Source organism: Trachypithecus francoisi, unplaced genomic scaffold (genome assembly GCF_009764315.1).
Source record: "Trachypithecus francoisi isolate TF-2019V2 unplaced genomic scaffold, Tfra_2.0 Lachesis_group21, whole genome shotgun sequence".
NCBI classification, from domain to species: Eukaryota; Metazoa; Chordata; class Mammalia; order Primates; family Cercopithecidae; genus Trachypithecus; species Trachypithecus francoisi.
This window is the reverse complement of record NW_022681467.1, coordinates 13,429,834-13,447,943: the sequence shown is the minus strand read 5'-3', so window position 1 is coordinate 13,447,943 and position 18,110 is coordinate 13,429,834. Positions and strand designations below refer to the sequence as shown.

Genomic DNA, 18,110 nt, shown 5'->3' with positions numbered 1-18,110 from the left:
TGCAAAGTTGAATTGCAAAGATGCATGGTTATAGGCAGTGAGAGAATTACAGCTATTTTTTGTAAACACTCTGCTATACATGCCTTCTGCTTTCTTGCTTGTGTTCCTATGTTCAGCTTCTCTCTTCTGCCACCCTCCCTCCACGTTTTCTTTTCCTCCTTAATTATCTTCATTCTTCAAGGCTTAATCATATCTCCTCATTGGAACCTTCTCTATCTACTTCAGCTAGAAGGACCCTCTCTCTTTCCTCTGCATCTTGCAGCCCTGTTGCATGTCCTAGTTTGCATGGACTGTGACTTATTCTACCATGCTTGTTCATGGGCACAATCACATGTAATATTCTCAAGGGCAAGGACCACATCCTGTGTTCTTTGGGCACTGAACACAAAGTCAGTGCTCACACATAGTAGGTACTCAACAAATGCTTCAGGAATCGTGTTTCTTTCACACATCTGGTTTTGCCTTAAAGTTCAACTCCAAACTTGCAGCATCCTGCTTTGCTGTAGATTCTAGGTTTTTGAGGGAGAAACTATGAAGGAAATAGAAAAAAATAGTTTGATGAAAACCATTGAGAGTTGGACCCCATTCCTCTTTTGAGCTGTGAGATCAAATGTCTTTTGCTATGAAGATGGGGATGGGACTAGATGTAATTCCCACCACCAGTGTTGAGATTTACTTGCCTTCTTTTTGGGTTTTCCCTCTTTATTTAAGGATCTTGTGGATTATTTACGGGTTCACTCGCATAGTGCTGTCTATGCTTCATCCATGAGCCCACCGATAGCAGAGCAAATCATCAGATCACTAAAACATCTCATGGGAATGGATGGGACCACACAAGGTAAGAGGATCCGCATAGAGCACAGCTCTTGCATCGCTCTGTCCCCCTTCTGCCTCATTAATCTTTCCGCTTCTCAAATACACACCTTTATCTTATAGAACCCTATTTGTAAATCAAGCCATGTGATAAATGCACAAAAACTGTTGTTAGCACACCACACAAAAACCCTTCGTTAAAGCAAAGAAAACTTTCTAATTTACCTCATTGTGAAGAGCAAATTTAGATAATTTTGTGTGATCAATTATGTTGAAATGAAGCAAATATAGTGTGTGTGTGTGTGTTTGCGTGTGTGTGTGTGCACACGCTTGCATGCACATGCTTGCCTGTGCTTGCTTGGGGCTGTCACTTGTGTTTCCCTAAGACCAAAGTAGCCAATTTAATATCCAATTTTTCATCCTTTTATTTTTTATAGCCAGAGGTTGGGCAATGGAAGGCCACCACTGGCCATTTGAGGATATATAGACAAAACACACACAATAACCTTCCAGTCATTTCTTTGCCAGTGGGACCAGAGCTAAACTGTGCTACTTTGCTCAACCCAAATTAATCCTTTTTGAAAAGCTGTTTCATAAAAGCCTCTTGGAACTCTCCCACCGTTTTGCAGAGGTGGTTTATAGAGATTCTACTGCATGTCACACATCAGAGGGGATACGGTGCTGAATAAGGCAGTTCTTGCTGCCAGGCAAGCTGGTGAGCACATTTATGGAAGTAGCCAATTTATCCTGGCCACTGGACTGTACAATCCATGTGCCTCACCTCACTTCCCAGCTGTCCTGAAGTCCTGCATTGTTTAATGCAACCCTCCAAGTCTGCTATTTCAATAGAAGTATGGGGTACTCCATCAGTTTTCGGTATTATTAAAGCAGCAGAATATTCACATACAAATTTTACCAGAAGCCTACTGTATAAAACAGATAAGAACAAGGCTGATCTAGTTAAAGTAGTGTCTTCACTTACTCCCATACTGATACCCCTTGGGGCCCTTCTACTGAGCCCTAGTGCTCCCAAGACACTTGTTTGAAAGACAGAACTTTTTTTCACTAAAGCAGGGAAAAGGCCTGCAGGAGGATATTTTTTCCTCCATATGAAATGCAGTGATTGGCTGATCTCTAGGATTCCTTCCAGGCTTGCCTTTTCAGTGTTATGACTCTGCATCTTATTGATTGGTCTTTGTGAAAAGAAAACGACAGTCCAGTCTAGGAAGTCCTCATGGTATGAGACTGAAGGTAGCTGCCTGTATCTGACTCCTGTGATACTATTCACTCATGTGTGGCCTTAGACGAGTGACTTATCTATTCAACCCCGAGCAAGTGACTCAACTTCTCTGTACTTCAATTCATCCAGTTATAAAGTGAGAAAAAATGATATTTAGGAGCCAGGGTTTTTGTGAGAAGTAGATACATTAATCTGTATAAAATATTTAGCATTGTGTCTGGAGACAATTATTAGTAAGCATTATATAATTGCTTGCTGCTGTTATTTGCTGTTGTTTCTGAGGTGATCAACAAGTATTTGAACCATTTCTCAGAGATGCTGTAGGAAGCATCGTTATGACAGAAGTGAAGTAGGACTAGATATCCTCTAAGATAAGATCCTGGATTAGTCAGGATAAGGGAGGTTTTGCCACCATAATAAATAAACCCTGTAGATCTCAGTGGCTTCACAGAACCAAGGTATTTCTTGTTTGCATCACATCTAATACCAATCAGTCAACTCTCTACACAGTGCTTGTCCTTGAAGACAGTGACTCAGGCTGCTTTCACCTTAAGGGTTTGTCATCTCAAAACATGGCCCCCATGGTTACCAAGGTAAAAAGAAAGGGAGGGTCAGCCTGGAGGTGATTCTTATCACCTTGTTTACAATCTATTGGCCAAAACTAGTCATATGGCCACACCCCAAAAAGAGGCTGGGGTAAATTAAGGGATACAGACATTGGATAAACAGGTACCTTTTTTTGGGGGGTGGTTCCTTTTTTGGGGGGTTTTAAACATTTGAGACAGAGTCTTGCTCTGTCGCCCAGGTTGAAGGGCAGTGACGTGATCTGGGCTCACTGCAACCTCCACCTCCCAGACTCAAGCAATTCTCCTGCCTTAGCCTCCTGAGTAGTTGGGACTACAGGTGCACACCACCATGCCCAGCTAATTTTTTTTTCTTTTTTTTTGAGACAGTTTCACTCTTGTCATCCAGGCTAAAGTACAATGGTGTGATCTCAGCTCACTGTAACCTCCACCTCCTGAGTTCAAGCAATTCTCCTGCCTCAGCCTCCTGAGTAGCTGGGATTGCAGGTGCCCGCCACCACACCTGGCTATTTTTTGTATTTTTAGTAGACACGGAGTTTCGCCAGGTTGGTCTCAAACTCCCGATCTCAGGTGATCCACCCACCTCGGCCTCCCAAAATGCTGGGATTACAGGCATGAGCCACCACACCTGGTCAATTTTTGTATTTTTAGTCGAGACAGGGTTTCACCATGTTGGCCATCCTGGCCTCAAGTTATCTGCCCACATCAGCCTCTCAAAGTGCTGGGATTATAGGTGTGAGCCACTATGCCTGTCCTAAACAGGTATCTTTTAACCTTTTAACATTGAAGCCATATAGAGCGGCATCTTTTCCTACACAAGCTTTCCACTGTATGAAAAAACTGGCCTAGAACTACTGGCTTCCCATAAAGCCATATTAATTCTCTTCTTAAACTTCAAGCGTTTCTTAATGGAAAATCAATTATTTGAGATTTAAGCAAAAATGCAAGTTAAGTGAATTGTCTCAGAATGACTAGAATTATTCTTTGGTCTTGTTTTAAAGACAAGTGACTAGGAAAAAGTTATTCTAGAAATTAGCTTGTGTCTCAACAAAAATTTTCACTCATTTCTGGGGTCCTTTAGTGTATATGTCATCCGAATCAGTTGCTTTACATGTATGCAACTTTACAATCATTGCCTTCCGTCCTCTGGATTGGCTTACCACTGTGTCAGAGACAGAACTTGCTCTGTTGATCTGATCACAGTGGAAGATCTGCAGAAAGATTACATTAAAGACATGAGTAATCATCTGCCATCAATTTTTCTTCCCCTGAGGTAGGAGATATTTCCCTTGCTTCTCTCTCTTAGCCTTATACCTAAGTAATTCTTTGGTTATTTTTTTAACCTCGCATTTAAAGTTTCTCACTTTACTCCTCTTGTCATCTTAAGAGAAAAAAAAAAAACAGAGAATGTCATGTGTATGGTCTGGTTTTTTTAGAGGCAAGATAGGAGAACGAGGGAGAAATATAGGACAGTTTATTTTCAAAGAAACAAACAAAGGAAAGTAGAAGAAAAAGAAAATTGACAGAATTATCAGACAAGTTTCAGGTAGTTGTGCCTGACACATCTTTTGAAGCATTCAAAGGCACACAGTGAATGATCACACTGGCCTCATTTGCAACAGTGGCTTCTTTAAATCAAATGAGCAGGACAGGTTAGGGACATTGCACTAGCTCACCCCTTTTTGCAGAGATAGACTCACTCTCAGGGTAAAGTTGCCCAGAGCTCAAAGGATGCACTGTTTCATGCAAGAGCCGCCTTACAGGACCTGAGAAAGAGGAGCCGGGCTCTGAGCCTTCATCTTCAGCCCACTCCACTGCAACTGTGATTGGATTCTTTCAAGGCTTTGTTTCAAGATCTGTTCCTTGATGAATGTCTTCACTTTAATCTGTAATGCAAAGCCATACGCTTCAAAGAAAGGCAAGCTACAGGAATAAGGTCAGTGTTCCTTTGATGCCAAGGTTCAAAGATGAAATAGCAGTCCCAGTGAAATGACAATGTTTATGCACAAACAGCCACCTTCACTCTGCAGCCAGGCTGCTTGTGGTGTTAATGCACACAGACTGAGGGGCTGCAGGCCGTGCATGCGTTCCATATGCACCAAGACCCTTTTAATCTCCTGGCCTGTCACTCTGAGCAGTGCAGTGAGTCCAAAAGTGGAGATTTGATTTCTCCATCCTAATGGATGTTGGGTGGTCTTCCAGCCAAGCCAATGTTGTAAGCCCCTTAAGGGCAAGAAATGTGTCTTGAATTATTTTGGTGTTCCTCTGAGTGTCAAACTCAGTGCTCAGCTTAATAAATATGTCATGACTCAACTTCCATCTTGCCAGCCTGCTCCATTTCAGGTCAATGTTTATGCTAAATAAGATCATGAGGATGTTTATCTCATAAGACTAGGAGCTGGGAATTGGTTCCACACCAGTTGTGGCAACGGAAGGGATCGCTCAGTGATTGAGGTTACTTTTGGAAAGGTCTAGAAAGATCGCAGCTCAGTCGTTTTCTTATCTAGACATAGCATACATAGCCACAAGAAGGTGAGCCCCAAACCACACTGACTCCCCTAAAGAAAGCATTGTCAAAAAATCATCTTATTATCATGTTTAAATCTTTGATGTACAATTTTCGAGTAATCACTCAACATTTTTTGAACTCCCAATCTTGATCTTACCTTACTACACCTTCTTTCCCCAACTCTGGGTAAACTTCCATTTCTCAGAGAAGACAGAGGTTGTATGATGTGGGCTAATTCACAGAGTGTGCCCTGCAGCGGTGCCTGGCCTGACATCTGCTCCGTGAACGGCAAGTCACTTTCCCTCTCTTGGCCTTAGTTCCTTCATTGCAAATTAAGGTTGTCAGAAGAATTAAGTGAAGTGATACAGATAAGGAACTTAGCATGATGCTTGATACACACTAAACACTCAATAAAGACATACTACTTTCAACACATCTACTTTCTTGCCTTACTTCTGCAAATTTTCCAATAGCTTTACCCACCCTGGAGTTCTCCCTTTTTCCCCGAACTCACACCTTCCTACTCTATCAGCAACTCCTGCACACTCTACTTAACATATATCCAGAATCAGGTCACTTCTCACACAGCCACCACTCTCTCCATCACCTCTCACCTGGATTCCTGGAGTAGCCTCCTGAATATTCTCCCCACTTCTGCCCTTGCCTTTTTATGGCCTGTTCTCTACGCAGAAGCCAAAATTATCTTTTTGAAAAAAGAGACGAAAAACTAACTAATACCATGTCACTTCCCCACTGAGAACTTTCTGTCGTCTTTTCAGCTTACTCAGCAGAATCCAGACTGTGTTCTTTACAGCTTCTCAGGGTGTGGTCCTCCATATGTCCTGCCACCCCTCCCCTCGTTCAGCCCACTGAAGGCAGCTGGCATCCTTGCTTTTCCTAAAACACAGCGAGCAGCTCCCGCAGAAGGGTCTTTGCACTCGCTGGTCCCTCTAAAACTGCTCTTCTGACCTATCTGCATGGCCCACTCCCTCCCTGCCATCCCCTTTCTGCTGAAAATCTGCCTTATTAGGGAAGTGGCCCTATCCTAAATAGCAAATCCTCCTGTCCCTCTAATTCTCCTCACCTTGCTTTATTATTTATTTATTTATTTATTTGAGATGGAGTCTCACTGTCACCCAGACTGGAATGCAGTGGTGCCACCTCGGCTCACTGCAACCTCCACCTCTCGGGCTCAAGTGACTCCTGTGCCTCAGCCTGCTGAGTAGCTGGGACTACAGGCACCTGCTGCCACACCCAGCTAATTTTTGTATTTTTAGTAGAGACGAGGTTTCACCATGTTGACCAGGCTGGTCTTGAGCTCCCGACCTCAAGTAGTCCGCCCGCCTTGGCTGCCCAAAGTAGTGGGATTACAGGCGTGAGGACCGCACCCAGCCGCTTTAATCTTTATAGCATTTATGAATACCTGACAAATTGTATATGTATCTGTTTATTATCTGTTTGCCCTCACTAGAGGGTAAACCCCAGGAGAACAAGCACTTTGTCTTTTATTTATTACACTGTAAACAGTGTCTGGCAAGTACAGGTTTCCAAAAATATTTATTGAAAGAGTTCTTCTCATTATCCCTCTTATCTCAGCAAATAAACAGCTCTGATCTCTTTTACATCTCTGTGCTTGATTTTGTCCCTTTCCACGTTCTAAAGGTACTAGCCTCTTTTCACAGACTTGGACTTGGTGGTTTCTCTTATCCTAAAAAGACTTCCCTTGCCCCTTCTTTTTCCAGCAGCCACTGAGCCTCATCCCATCCATTGCAGCAGATCTCAAAAGAGTGAGCTATTCTGCTGGCTTCCCCTCTATCCTTCTCATGCCGTTCCAGCCCACCTGTCCTCTGCCTCCTTGCTCCATGGATCCTGCTCCCTCTAAAGCCACTCCTGTAGACACACTCTCCTGCTTCTTTGCCAGATTAAACTTGATCTCTCTGCATCATTCTCTCTCTTTGAAAACAGTCTTCAAAGACTGTCTTAGTTGTAGAGATGCTCTTCTCTTCTGGTTTTTCTCTTCTTTTTATATTTGTTCTTCCTCTCTTTTCTGCCAGGCCTCTTTCCCCATCAGTAAGTATTTGCCCTAATCCTGCGCTCTGTTCTCTTTATAGTTCCCGCTGCACAAGTACCCTCAGCTGTTTCCTTTCCAAAACAGCTTGTGGACCCTCTACCCCCAAAGACTTCTGCTTGAAATGCTTGCTGCATTCTAACAAGCCCCAGGTGCTGCTGCTAGTCCAGGGACCAGCCTTTGAGAAACACTGCTGCATAATGACCCTGTAGTCACGCTTTCCCTCCCATCAGATACTAATGGCTTGTGGATTTCTTGTAGACAGAAACCATTAAATCTCCATATCACGTCGGGCTCAGTGGCTCACACCTGTAATCTCAGCACCTTGGGAGGCTGTGGTGGGCGGATCACTTGAGGTCAGGAGTTCGAGACCAGCCTGGTCAACAGAGCAAAACCCTGTCTCTACTAAAAATACAAAAATTAGCTGGGCATGGTGGTGCAAACCTGTTATCCCAGCTACTCTGGAGACTGAGGCAGGAGAATCGCTTGAGCCCAGGAGGTGGAGGCTGCAATAAGCCAAGATAAGGGGTAGCACCAGAGCTGAGAGGCAAAAGAAGAGACCCTGAGCCAGCAAACAAGATATGGGGTTTATTCAGGGGAACTTACATGCAGGGACGGTCCAGTGATGGTAGGCTGGACAGGAGAACTGCCACCACTTGTAAAAAGCATGTAGTTCATATAGCATTTTCACTTAACATCCTTTCCGTAACAACCTCCACCTGGCAACCTTTATTCAACCTTTACTCAAGCTTTATTCGAAGGGCCTCAATCCCTTGTATGACAAGCATCCCACTGGACAAGCTGGGGACTCAGATGTTCCTCATAGGTAAGGAATGAATCTCCAGCTTGGCCACGCTCAAACTGAACACACATTCAGGTGTGTCTGCCATACAGGGTCATTCTCAGGAAATGCTTAGGCTGTCACAGTCAGGTGCATGTACCATGCACAGGTACATCTACCATATAATAATCCACACAGTTCCTGACACATCATAGGCCTTCAATACATACTTTCCAGTTGAATTGGAAAGAAATGTGTTAAGTCCCCAGCTTGTCCATGATGCAGATACTCACAAAATATCTGTTTAGGGCCATCTTTTCATCAAAAGACTTGAATTGGATCTCTGAATACTTAACATTAGCAATCTGAGTAAACAACTTGCTCATCAAGGACAACTTCTTCCTTATAATTCTTGTCTGCAGGCATGTCTAGTTTTACTCATTACACCTATCTGCTTATTATAGAGTCACCGATGTTGGGGAAAGTTCCCCCACATGTCCCCAGTCATCATTTCTTGTTTCATGATGATGAGAGTGCCTGACAGGAGGGAGACAGTGACTACAAAGTCATCATACAGCAGTGGTTCTCAAAGAGTGGTCCCTGGACCACAAGAAGCAATGTCACCTGAGGCTTGTTAGAACTGCCAGAAAGCATTTCTGAATCAGCTGTTTTAACCATTCCTCCAGGAGATTCTGGTTCAGGCTCAAATTTGATAACCATGTTTCTACATAACAGAAAAGAAACAGATCTGTGCAGAGGGAGAAGTAAAGTGAACAGAGGATGGAATTCTGGCAGATGCAAGCAAAGGTAAATGAACTAGCAAAAACAGGAGGAAGAAGAGCAGGCAGAAGAATAAGAAAAAGCCCAAAAGAGAAAAGCATGAAATGTGTTTGGATCCACTTCTTTAAACTTGTGTTTAAACCAAAACATCAACACTGCCCACTCAGTTACTACTAGCACCTTGCCTGTCCTTCATTCCCCATGACTGCTTTGGCATCAGGAATAGGAAAGAGAGTTTTGCTTATGAAATGCATGTGCCTCACAACAGTCACTCCCTAAGCCTGTGCTTTCACATAACTTTTTGAAGTATGTCAAGTCATTAAGAGTTCATGGTCACAACATTCATTTTATTGTTTGATTTGATAGTAAACATCTGACAGAGATACTACCATTTCTCCAACAACTGCTATCCCTTAGGATAAATAGGGTAGCATTTATAATAATTACTTAAGTGGTTTGTCTCTTCAGTGTATCGTCAATAGGTAGAATCAATCTGATGAAAGGAAATCCACAATGGGCAACACTGCTAGGTGTTGATTTATCATAGGATGACTCAAGACAAAATATTCCATATTCCTAACTCAGAAAGAATGGCCTCTCCTGTAATTATGTGGGATCTACTTAACTTGTGCTATAACAATCACCCTCCATTTGACGGCTCATCTTCCTCCCATGATCGTTACAATTTTGATGATGTGATGTTGAAATGAAATTGGCACTTTTTTGAAAAAAAAGATGATCGGCTTAACCTGATGCATCTATTGAACATTAGATATTAAGGTTCTTGTTATATTTTCAATTTCATGTCAGGATGAAACAGCAACTATATATCTTATCAAGCACTTACTTTGCCTACTGGCTATTGTGTAGTTTTTAGATCTACAGGCCCACTTATCTAAAGATCTAAATGTTTAAATATTTTAAAATTTTTGTGTAACATTAAGTCTTTTGAAATACAACACTTAACCAGAGACAGGAATAGTTGGAACGATTCTAGCTATATGAACAGGCCAGTACTTAAATTTGGATTACTCCAATTACTCCATTGACTTGTTCATTTCTAATTTCACCAAAATGGCTATAAGAAAAATCATAATGTCTCTGATTTAGTCAATTCTCTCTCAGCTATTACCTCAGTGCCAGGCTGGTGGGATAATCACCAACTTACTGAATCACAAAACCACATTTTGTATCACATGCATGAAAATGTGATTCATTTATAATCAAGTGGCCAGTAAAGTCTGTAGAAAGGAAAACAGTAATGGAAATTTACTTATAAGAGAAAAGTTATACAGAATTTCAATTACTAATGTGTAATATCTGATTTCAGTAGAATATACCTGCATCATTGTTAATAACACCTAAACTAAAATGATAAATTTAGGAAAAATGAAATTCTCTATTTTTCTTCAAAGTAACACATGTCCCTCTCTGCCCTTGAACTGAAGGAGTTTCTGTGTGGTAAGGAAGGGGAGGGGACAATGTGTCTGGATGAAAAGGCAGGAGAAAACTAAAGATAAAATTAAGATGAAATAATGACTTGTGTTCTTCCTGGAAAACAATAGCTATTTAAGATCCTTAGAAATAGAGGAATTTGACCAGGTGCAGTGGCTCACATCTGTAGTTCCAGCACTTTGGGAGGCCAATGCAGGTGGATCACCTGAACTCAGAAATTCGAGATCAGCCTGGGCAACATGGCAAAACCCTGTCTCTACCAAAAAATACAAAAAATTAGATGGAGGTGATGGCACACAACTGTGGTCCCGGTTACTCAGGAGGTAGAGGTGGGAGGATCACTTGAGCCTGGGAGGCAGAAGTTGCAGCGAGCTGAAATCGAACCCCTGCACTCCAGCCTGGGCAACAGAGTGAGACCCCATCTAAAAATATATGTATATAAAATATATAAGTAAAAATTATATATATATGTATATAAAAAGTTATAAATTATATACTTATATAATATATAAATGAAAGTTATATATATTATATATAGGGAGAGAGGAATTTGGCAGGATGAAATAACAATGCAATATTTTCTTTTTAATTTTATGTTTTCTCAATGTAGTAGTCAGGGATTATTGCTGCATAAAAAGGTCATAAATAGTTACTCTGTTTCTATTATCCTTCTTTAATTATCTTAGATATTATCAATTAAACAGATATTATCCAGATAACTACTTCAACTCTCCACTTTCCATAGGAAGAAAAAGTTAAGAAAAAGCTTAACAAGCCTATGATAGGATGGAAACCCAGGTTTTGGTGAGCTTTTTTAAGAAAGCCAATACGAGAAGGATGGGGAAATTGAGTCTGCAAATTAGAGCTAAGTCCCCCAACCATTGTGCTGGTTACAAGTGGTTCCTCCTCAATCTGGGCTTCCTTTACCCTTTAGAAACTAATTGCTATCAGACCAAGACCTGAGGAGGAAATATTCAATAGAAACGCTCCCTAGCAGAGGGCCTCCTCACAATAAATCTTTCTGAGGTTTTAGTTCTTGGATGAGTTGGGAAGTACTCAGAGCTTTCCATCTGTGGGGAAGTTGTTGCCTTGGCTGTAGAATTCTACTTGCACATTACACGCTGCCTTTAGCAGGGTTGGGGAATGAAGGCTTTCAGCTAATGGGATGCTCCTCTTTTCCTTTGAGTTTTGGCCTCCGGGAGAAAGTTCTCCATTCTTGAACTGCAGAAGTGATGGGTTTTTCATTCATATGTGGTTAAATTATGGTGTTATAATATATCATATATAATAATATATTTGGCTATATTGTGTTATGTTTTATGATGATGTTCCCTATTCTAAAATTAAAACTGAGTTCTGTTCCTTCATGGTGAAGTCCCTGTTTCTGCTGAGGACATCAGAAAGGCTAAAGATGACAATTTGGTTTGTATACCCTGGGAAAGAAAACATATATTCTGTTAGCTGAAGTAGTTCAGATCATGTTTAAAAACACAGATAAGTAAACAGTTGTTGCTGATCAAATTGTCCTTATCCTCACGAACAAAGAGGATCTCTCCACAAAATTAAAGAAAGCAATCCAGGCCTTCCCTGATTTCTCAGAGACTTGAAGCCTTCCCTCATATTTGCCCCTTCACCGCATAGGCCTTCCTGGCTCCTGACTCCAAGCATAGGTCCCCCTGAGCTTTCTGCTACTCGAGCTCATCTTCCAGAACAGGTGCAGAGTCAAAACTTGAGACCAGAGGAAATCTGGACTCAGAACAGCTTGGGGATTCATGCTGGAGTGACCCTTCTAGTTCTTGCCACCAACCCAGGGAGACCTTCCCTAAACATCCTTTCTAAAATATTGTCCCCTTTCCTGTGAGTTACTCAGTCCACCCCCTCAGTCAGTATCATTTTTCTTCATAGCACGTATTACCTCCTTTAATATGAATTTTCTTTCTGGGTTAATATCTGTTTTTACCAGGAGAATACAAATGCCATAAGGGCAGAGACACTGTCCCCAAACTGAAGTGGTACATGTTGGCTGAGTAAATGACCCATTCAGCATCAGCTTTGGCCATTTCTCCTCAACTATTCCGCAGGCAGCTTTTCCTCTATCTGGAAAGCTCTCATCCCTCCCCACAACACACTACCCCCATTCATTATCTCCTGAGCCCCTGGTCATCCTTATAAGTCCTATCTTGATGGCCCCAGTCAGAAAATTACTTTTCCTTCCTTCAGTCCCTTGCAGTTTTTTACTTCTATTACGTTAGTCACACATACCCCTAACCCAGCCCTCCAAATAGGTAGTGATTGGTTATTTAATTGCACCTTAAGCATCAAATATGTGAGTAAATGGGCACTGAATACTATACTTGGGACTAAGCAGATTTTCTGACAAGCCTTGGGATCTAGTCACCACTTATAAACAATTACAATGTTATTTCTTTATAGGTTACTTATAGAATTATTTTAGTTCAAATACTGCAGTCATAACTACTTCATGGATGGGTGCATGAGTAGTTCATGGATGGGTCAAACTCTATAGCCTCTTTCCCATTCTTTTGATAAATGCATGGTTTTATATAACATACACTGAGAATTTGTCTAGACACTATCAGATATGGAGGTGAGCTGAGCATGCTGCATAATTCAAGCCAATGCTACTTAAATAGCAGAAGCAAAACTGGAGATTTTCCTTTAATTATCAAGCAGTTAGTTGAATCCCTCACTTAAAGTTTCCTATAGAGACACAATCTGAAACTCAAAAGTGCATTTCACTTTTTCATACACAATAATCAGCAGGCACTGGGCAACAGCTAATCCTCTCTGTTCAAGTTGAGTACATTTCCAAAATAGAGGAGGGTAGCGTGATTCCTAAGCATCCAAAATGACATTTTCCATCCTCTCTCCTTCTCCTCCTCCATCTTAATAATGGTTTGCACTTAGGACGTTTTTCAATCAAGAAACTATGTTTCTGTGACATACTTGGTGACTAGTAATGAGAGACTGAGAAACTAAAACTTCCACAGAAAAATTTGGGTTTCTTTTTACAGACAATGAAAGATAAAGGGGTATTGGGATTTTGAGTCTTTGAAAGTTTTCCATAGTATCCTTTTTTGTGGGGTTGGTATTAGTTAAGGTATGTTACTTGTTGTCACAGACAAATGCCAACACAACCATGGCTTAACACAATAGAAATTCATTTTTTCCTAACATAAAGTCCAAAATTGATGTTTCTGTTGGGCAAGACAGTTCTCTTCCAAGAACCCAGCCTCCTTCCATTTTGTAGCTCCTCCAGCTTCAATATATGGTTTCCAAAGTTGCTGACAAAGGGGTAAGGAGCATGATGGATTGTGCCTGTGACATTTTCAAGGGCCATGGCTGGAAAGGCACATTGTATTTCTGCCCACATTCCATTGGCTGTAACTCAGTCACATGACTTTGCCTAACCACAAAGGAACCTGGGTAATGGAGTTAACTATGTGCCTAGGAGAGGAAATGAGTTTGGTGAATAGGAACCAGACTTTGCCACAGTACTTAACCTCCACCCAGGACATTCTTTCCTCAGACTTTCTGATTCTTTCCAAATGCTTTCCTATTTTCTTCATAAATAAACTCTTGACCTGGAATAGAATAAAAGTAGCTAAGAACAAAAGAAAAATAAAGTCTAAAGGACTGAAGACGGATCTCTCCTCCTTTTTTAGGGACTCTCGGGGCTACTAGTCTGGCTTTTACCACAACTACTTCTAGTTTCTTTTTCACAGAACTCATTCCTAGCACATGGCAGATATTGTTATCACTGCTATGATTCTGTTGCTCAATTCCCCAAAGCTGTGTACTTTCTGGAAGCAGAAAATGGACCCTGAGGATAATAATTCCTCAGAAGAATTTAAAATGACATAAAATTGGAGTAGCTCTGGAAGTCATGCCAGAGGAGGGGAGAATGTACATTTGGAAATAGTAGCATACAGACATTAAGGACTTTCTTATTCTTTGAAGAAGGGGTGTGATGAGACAGAAAATGGCATCATTATCAGAAAATTAAAAATTGCAATTTAAAAACATGAACTGATTAGGCCGATTCTTTGAATTGAATGAGTTTGAGTCCACCTCAGTCATTCACTCAACTCTCCTTGGGTACTTTTGGGACCATAGACAAAAAGGAAGCTAATAAATTTGAACAGGCATCAAACCTCTGATGTTCATGACATTAGCACCCAGCCCTTGACTGACTAAGGTAACCAGACACGAGACTGAATTCTGAGCCCAGGTAGAGAACTAAAACTAGAGACTTCCTATCAGGATTGAGCTAATATTAGAATATGATTCCAATTAACATCACTTGCATTTTATCTACTTTTAAAAGCCCTGTTATGTCTAGATGGGCAAGTTCACACCAGATAATTCATTCTACAGAATATCTACAGGATTAAAAAAAAAAGTTCTAAAGCTTAAATTTCTATTTTTTATTCAGTTATTAGGAGAAAAAGTTGATTAAAATGTCAAGGTCTTTTAAGTAACTTTATTAATTTTTGAATTTCAATCATTTTTATTTACCTTCTACAGAGAAAAGATAAAGGAGAAAAGAGTGACACTTAAAATACAATGTATGTGCACTGAAAATACAACCATGCCTCATTGTTAAATCACTTTGTGTGAATTATTTCATTTACTCTGATTATTGGTGAAATTTTATCATGAGATTGCCAGGTGAGGTATTGACCCTGCCCCTAGCCCAATGTGGACTGGGAGAAAGTGGCACCAGCCCCTTCCAGCTGTGACCTACAACCTTTGCTCTGGTCCCTGCAACAGGGCACACATATTTTTACACTTGAGTTTGATAGGTTTTAAAAAAAACAGGGACTAAGGGGGAAGATTTAGGGCATTGAGGGGGGAAAGAAAGGAGTACACTGGATGACAGAAATTAGCTTTTAAGAGAGGAGTTTTCACTTTCCTACTGTTTATTTTTGACATGAGATACATTCACAAACTTCTCTTATAAGACATTGATTGTCTTCAGTGCAAACTGTTGGGAGCTACAAGCTACGTTATCCGTTCACATCCTCAAACTTATCTTGTGACTGTTATTGCAGATTTACTCTTCTCTCAAATTCTGTCTCTTCTCTGGGGAAGAGGGACTGAAAAGCAAAAAGGAAAAGGACTGTGATGCGGGGGATAAAACCTTGATAATTCACACCTGGTTTAAAAAAGATCTTCTCACGTTTCTCAGTGTCTACCCTGGCAGAGAGTTCACTGAATACAAAACTGGTTTCCTACAACTTTTTTTCTCTCCATCCAACTCAGCCAGAACGTGGTGGTTGCTCCATTTTTCTAAGGTCCCTCAATGAAAACAAGAGGCCTCTACAAAAAATTCCACCCAAAATGCGCTGTCCGAGGACTCTGGCATTGAAGGCCCTTGGCATTGTTGACAGAGGAGCTAGCTTCTGATTTCTAAATACATTTGCCACTTGGTTGCCAGCTGGAGAGACCGAAAGAGGCTGAGGGCATGGAGAGCTGCGTTTTCTAAATGGTTTCAGGCCCCCGGCATTTCAGCAATAGCTAATACAAAACAGATGTTGGTGCTATGCTCCACTGGCTTTCAACTGAGGGCCTGCCTCAGTCCATGATTAATCACCTGTGCTGGGGGGCAAAAAAAGTTCTACCTGGTCTTTTTGTGTGTGTGGACCTAAGGTCAGGGTTAGCAATCAAGGTGACAGACATTGCCTCTCTGCCTTGCTGTTGCTGCTCACCTACATGTGTGACAACTTGGGTTTGTCCAATAAATGCACAATTAGCCAACGAACTGAACTCTAGTTAAGAGGGAAAGTTTGCCTGGTTGTGCAGAAATAGCTAGCAAACTGTTCCAGAAACTTCTGCCCCTTCATTCACTTTATCCAAAGAGTTAGCCAAGGGTAGACTTTTATGAAAGCTCAGTAAATTCTGCAGTTGATTTGAGTTTTTAAAAAATTTCCCTAGAAAGAACATAAAGAGAATCTGTGTGTCTTTTAGATGGCACTGGGGCAAAGGATAGTGCAGCCACTTTCTTCCAGCCGTCCTACAAACAAAATATCCTTTTACATGAGCCCTACTGGAGCATCCTCTTCATGTTTGCTTCCTCTGTGTGGCTGGACTCTGAGATGACGGAGTGGTGATGTAATACATATGGAATTCCATGTTGGTTCAGTACAACTGGGAAAGGAAAGAACATTATTCCATCTGTAGCATTTTCCAGGGTGAAGGGGAGCTGGTATTCCACACTGGTCTTTGTTTTTCCTTCCTACAGCTGGGGAGGATTAGGCAGGTGGATTTGTGCCTGAGGAATCCCAGCATGTGGGTCTGGGCTAGAGAGATTGTATTCACTTTCTATTTCTGCATTACAAATTACCACAAACTTAGTGACCATTGAATAGATCAGTTCCCTTGGGTCAGGAGTCTAGGCACAGTGTACTGTCTGCTCAGGTTCTCATAATGCTGAAATAAAGGTGTCAGCAGCTGCTTTCTTATCTGGAGCTCAGGCACCTCCTCCAAGCTCACATGGCTGTGACAGAATCCAGTAGCTGTGTTGTAGGACTGAGGTCCCGTTTCCTCTCTGGCTGTCAGTGGGAACACTCTCAGCTCCTGGAGGCTGTTTGCGTCCCATGAGGGCCCCCCCATCCTCAAAGTCAGCAACGGAGAGTCTCCCTCACATCAAATCCCCCTCCTCTCTCTCTCTTTGAATCTCTTTCAAAACTTCAGAGATGTTCACCTATAGCTAAGACCTAATCAGGACTCTCTTAATTAGGACTTAATTACTGGTGAACATCTCTAAAGTTTTGTGCCCTTTGTAAAATAGAAGGACTTTATGTAGTTAAATTCTCTGTGATCATCTGCTTCAACTTGAGCATGAGAATGAAAATTATTCTGATAAACATGTAATTCTTAAAAATAGGAATATATGGAGGACATGTCTTGGGCACCAAAAAGACCAAGAAGGGCACAGGGATGACCAGGTTGGCTGCAGGTGCCGCAGGTCAGTTACGTTGACCAGAGGGACCCAGTTTTAGAGAGTAAATCCAAGTCAGTCAGTCCAATCTTTGGTTCAAATTAACAGTTTTCAGTATTTGTGAACTATAGAATTTTCAAATAAGTGTGTATGAAAATATATATATGTGTGTGTGTATATATATATTCTATAGCACTCAAGTCAGACACCCTATTTAATATTTAATCCTCATAGCAGTATGAAGTGGACAATATTATTATTATCCTTGTCATGATTCCCATTTTACAAACGAAGAATACAGGTCTCAGAAAGAGGAAGTACCTTGCCCAAAGATGGTAGAGTTTATTTTGAGCCCAGGAAATTGGCTTCATACTGTTGGAGTGCTTGGCTGAGCTTTGTCCTGGGCACAAGGCAAAAGTTGGGGGGGCTTCCCCATCAATTTTTCCCCATACCCTCCTCCCCAAGGCCTGTTCAGTGCATCCTATCCTAGCAAAGCTCTGGAAACCACAAGGTTTTAATTCTTCAGGCAGCTGCCTTGGATGGGGCTTCTTGGTGGCCACCTTCATTTGCATCGTGTCTCAGAGCCCTTTCAAGGAATCATATTAACCCAATCACTCAACCTAGTATCTGTCTTTTGTCAACTCCTTTGTCTTCTTGCCACAAATTGGAACAGTTATCGACACAGCTCCTTGCCCATTTCAGACATTTGCTGCCACCTTGGCTTCCTGACTAGTCTTGCTACCTCCAGTTTTTCCCTCATCCTGATCCATGCACTATACACTATGAGCTTTGTCTTCCTAACCCCCCTCAGAACATGTCATGTTCACTTATAATGCTTCCAGGGCTCTCTAATACCCATGAAAAAACAGGGACTCTCAAGATGGCATTTTTAGCTTATGATGATCTAACTCTACTG

At 41.5% G+C, this 18,110-nt stretch overlaps 1 protein-coding gene across 4 annotated transcripts in view; it reads left to right on the top strand.

Annotated features, from left to right (window-relative positions):
• The window catches only part of SPTLC3 (serine palmitoyltransferase long chain base subunit 3), a 175,456-nt gene that overhangs the window by 133,683 nt on the left and 23,663 nt on the right, over positions 1 to 18,110 (top strand). For all 4 annotated transcript variants that reach the window (XM_033185591.1, XM_033185590.1, XM_033185592.1 and 1 more), the window contains one exon: positions 712 to 838. In XM_033185591.1, coding sequence (XP_033041482.1) covers positions 712 to 838 — 127 coding nt within the window. The remainder of the gene's footprint in view (positions 1 to 711; positions 839 to 18,110) is intronic.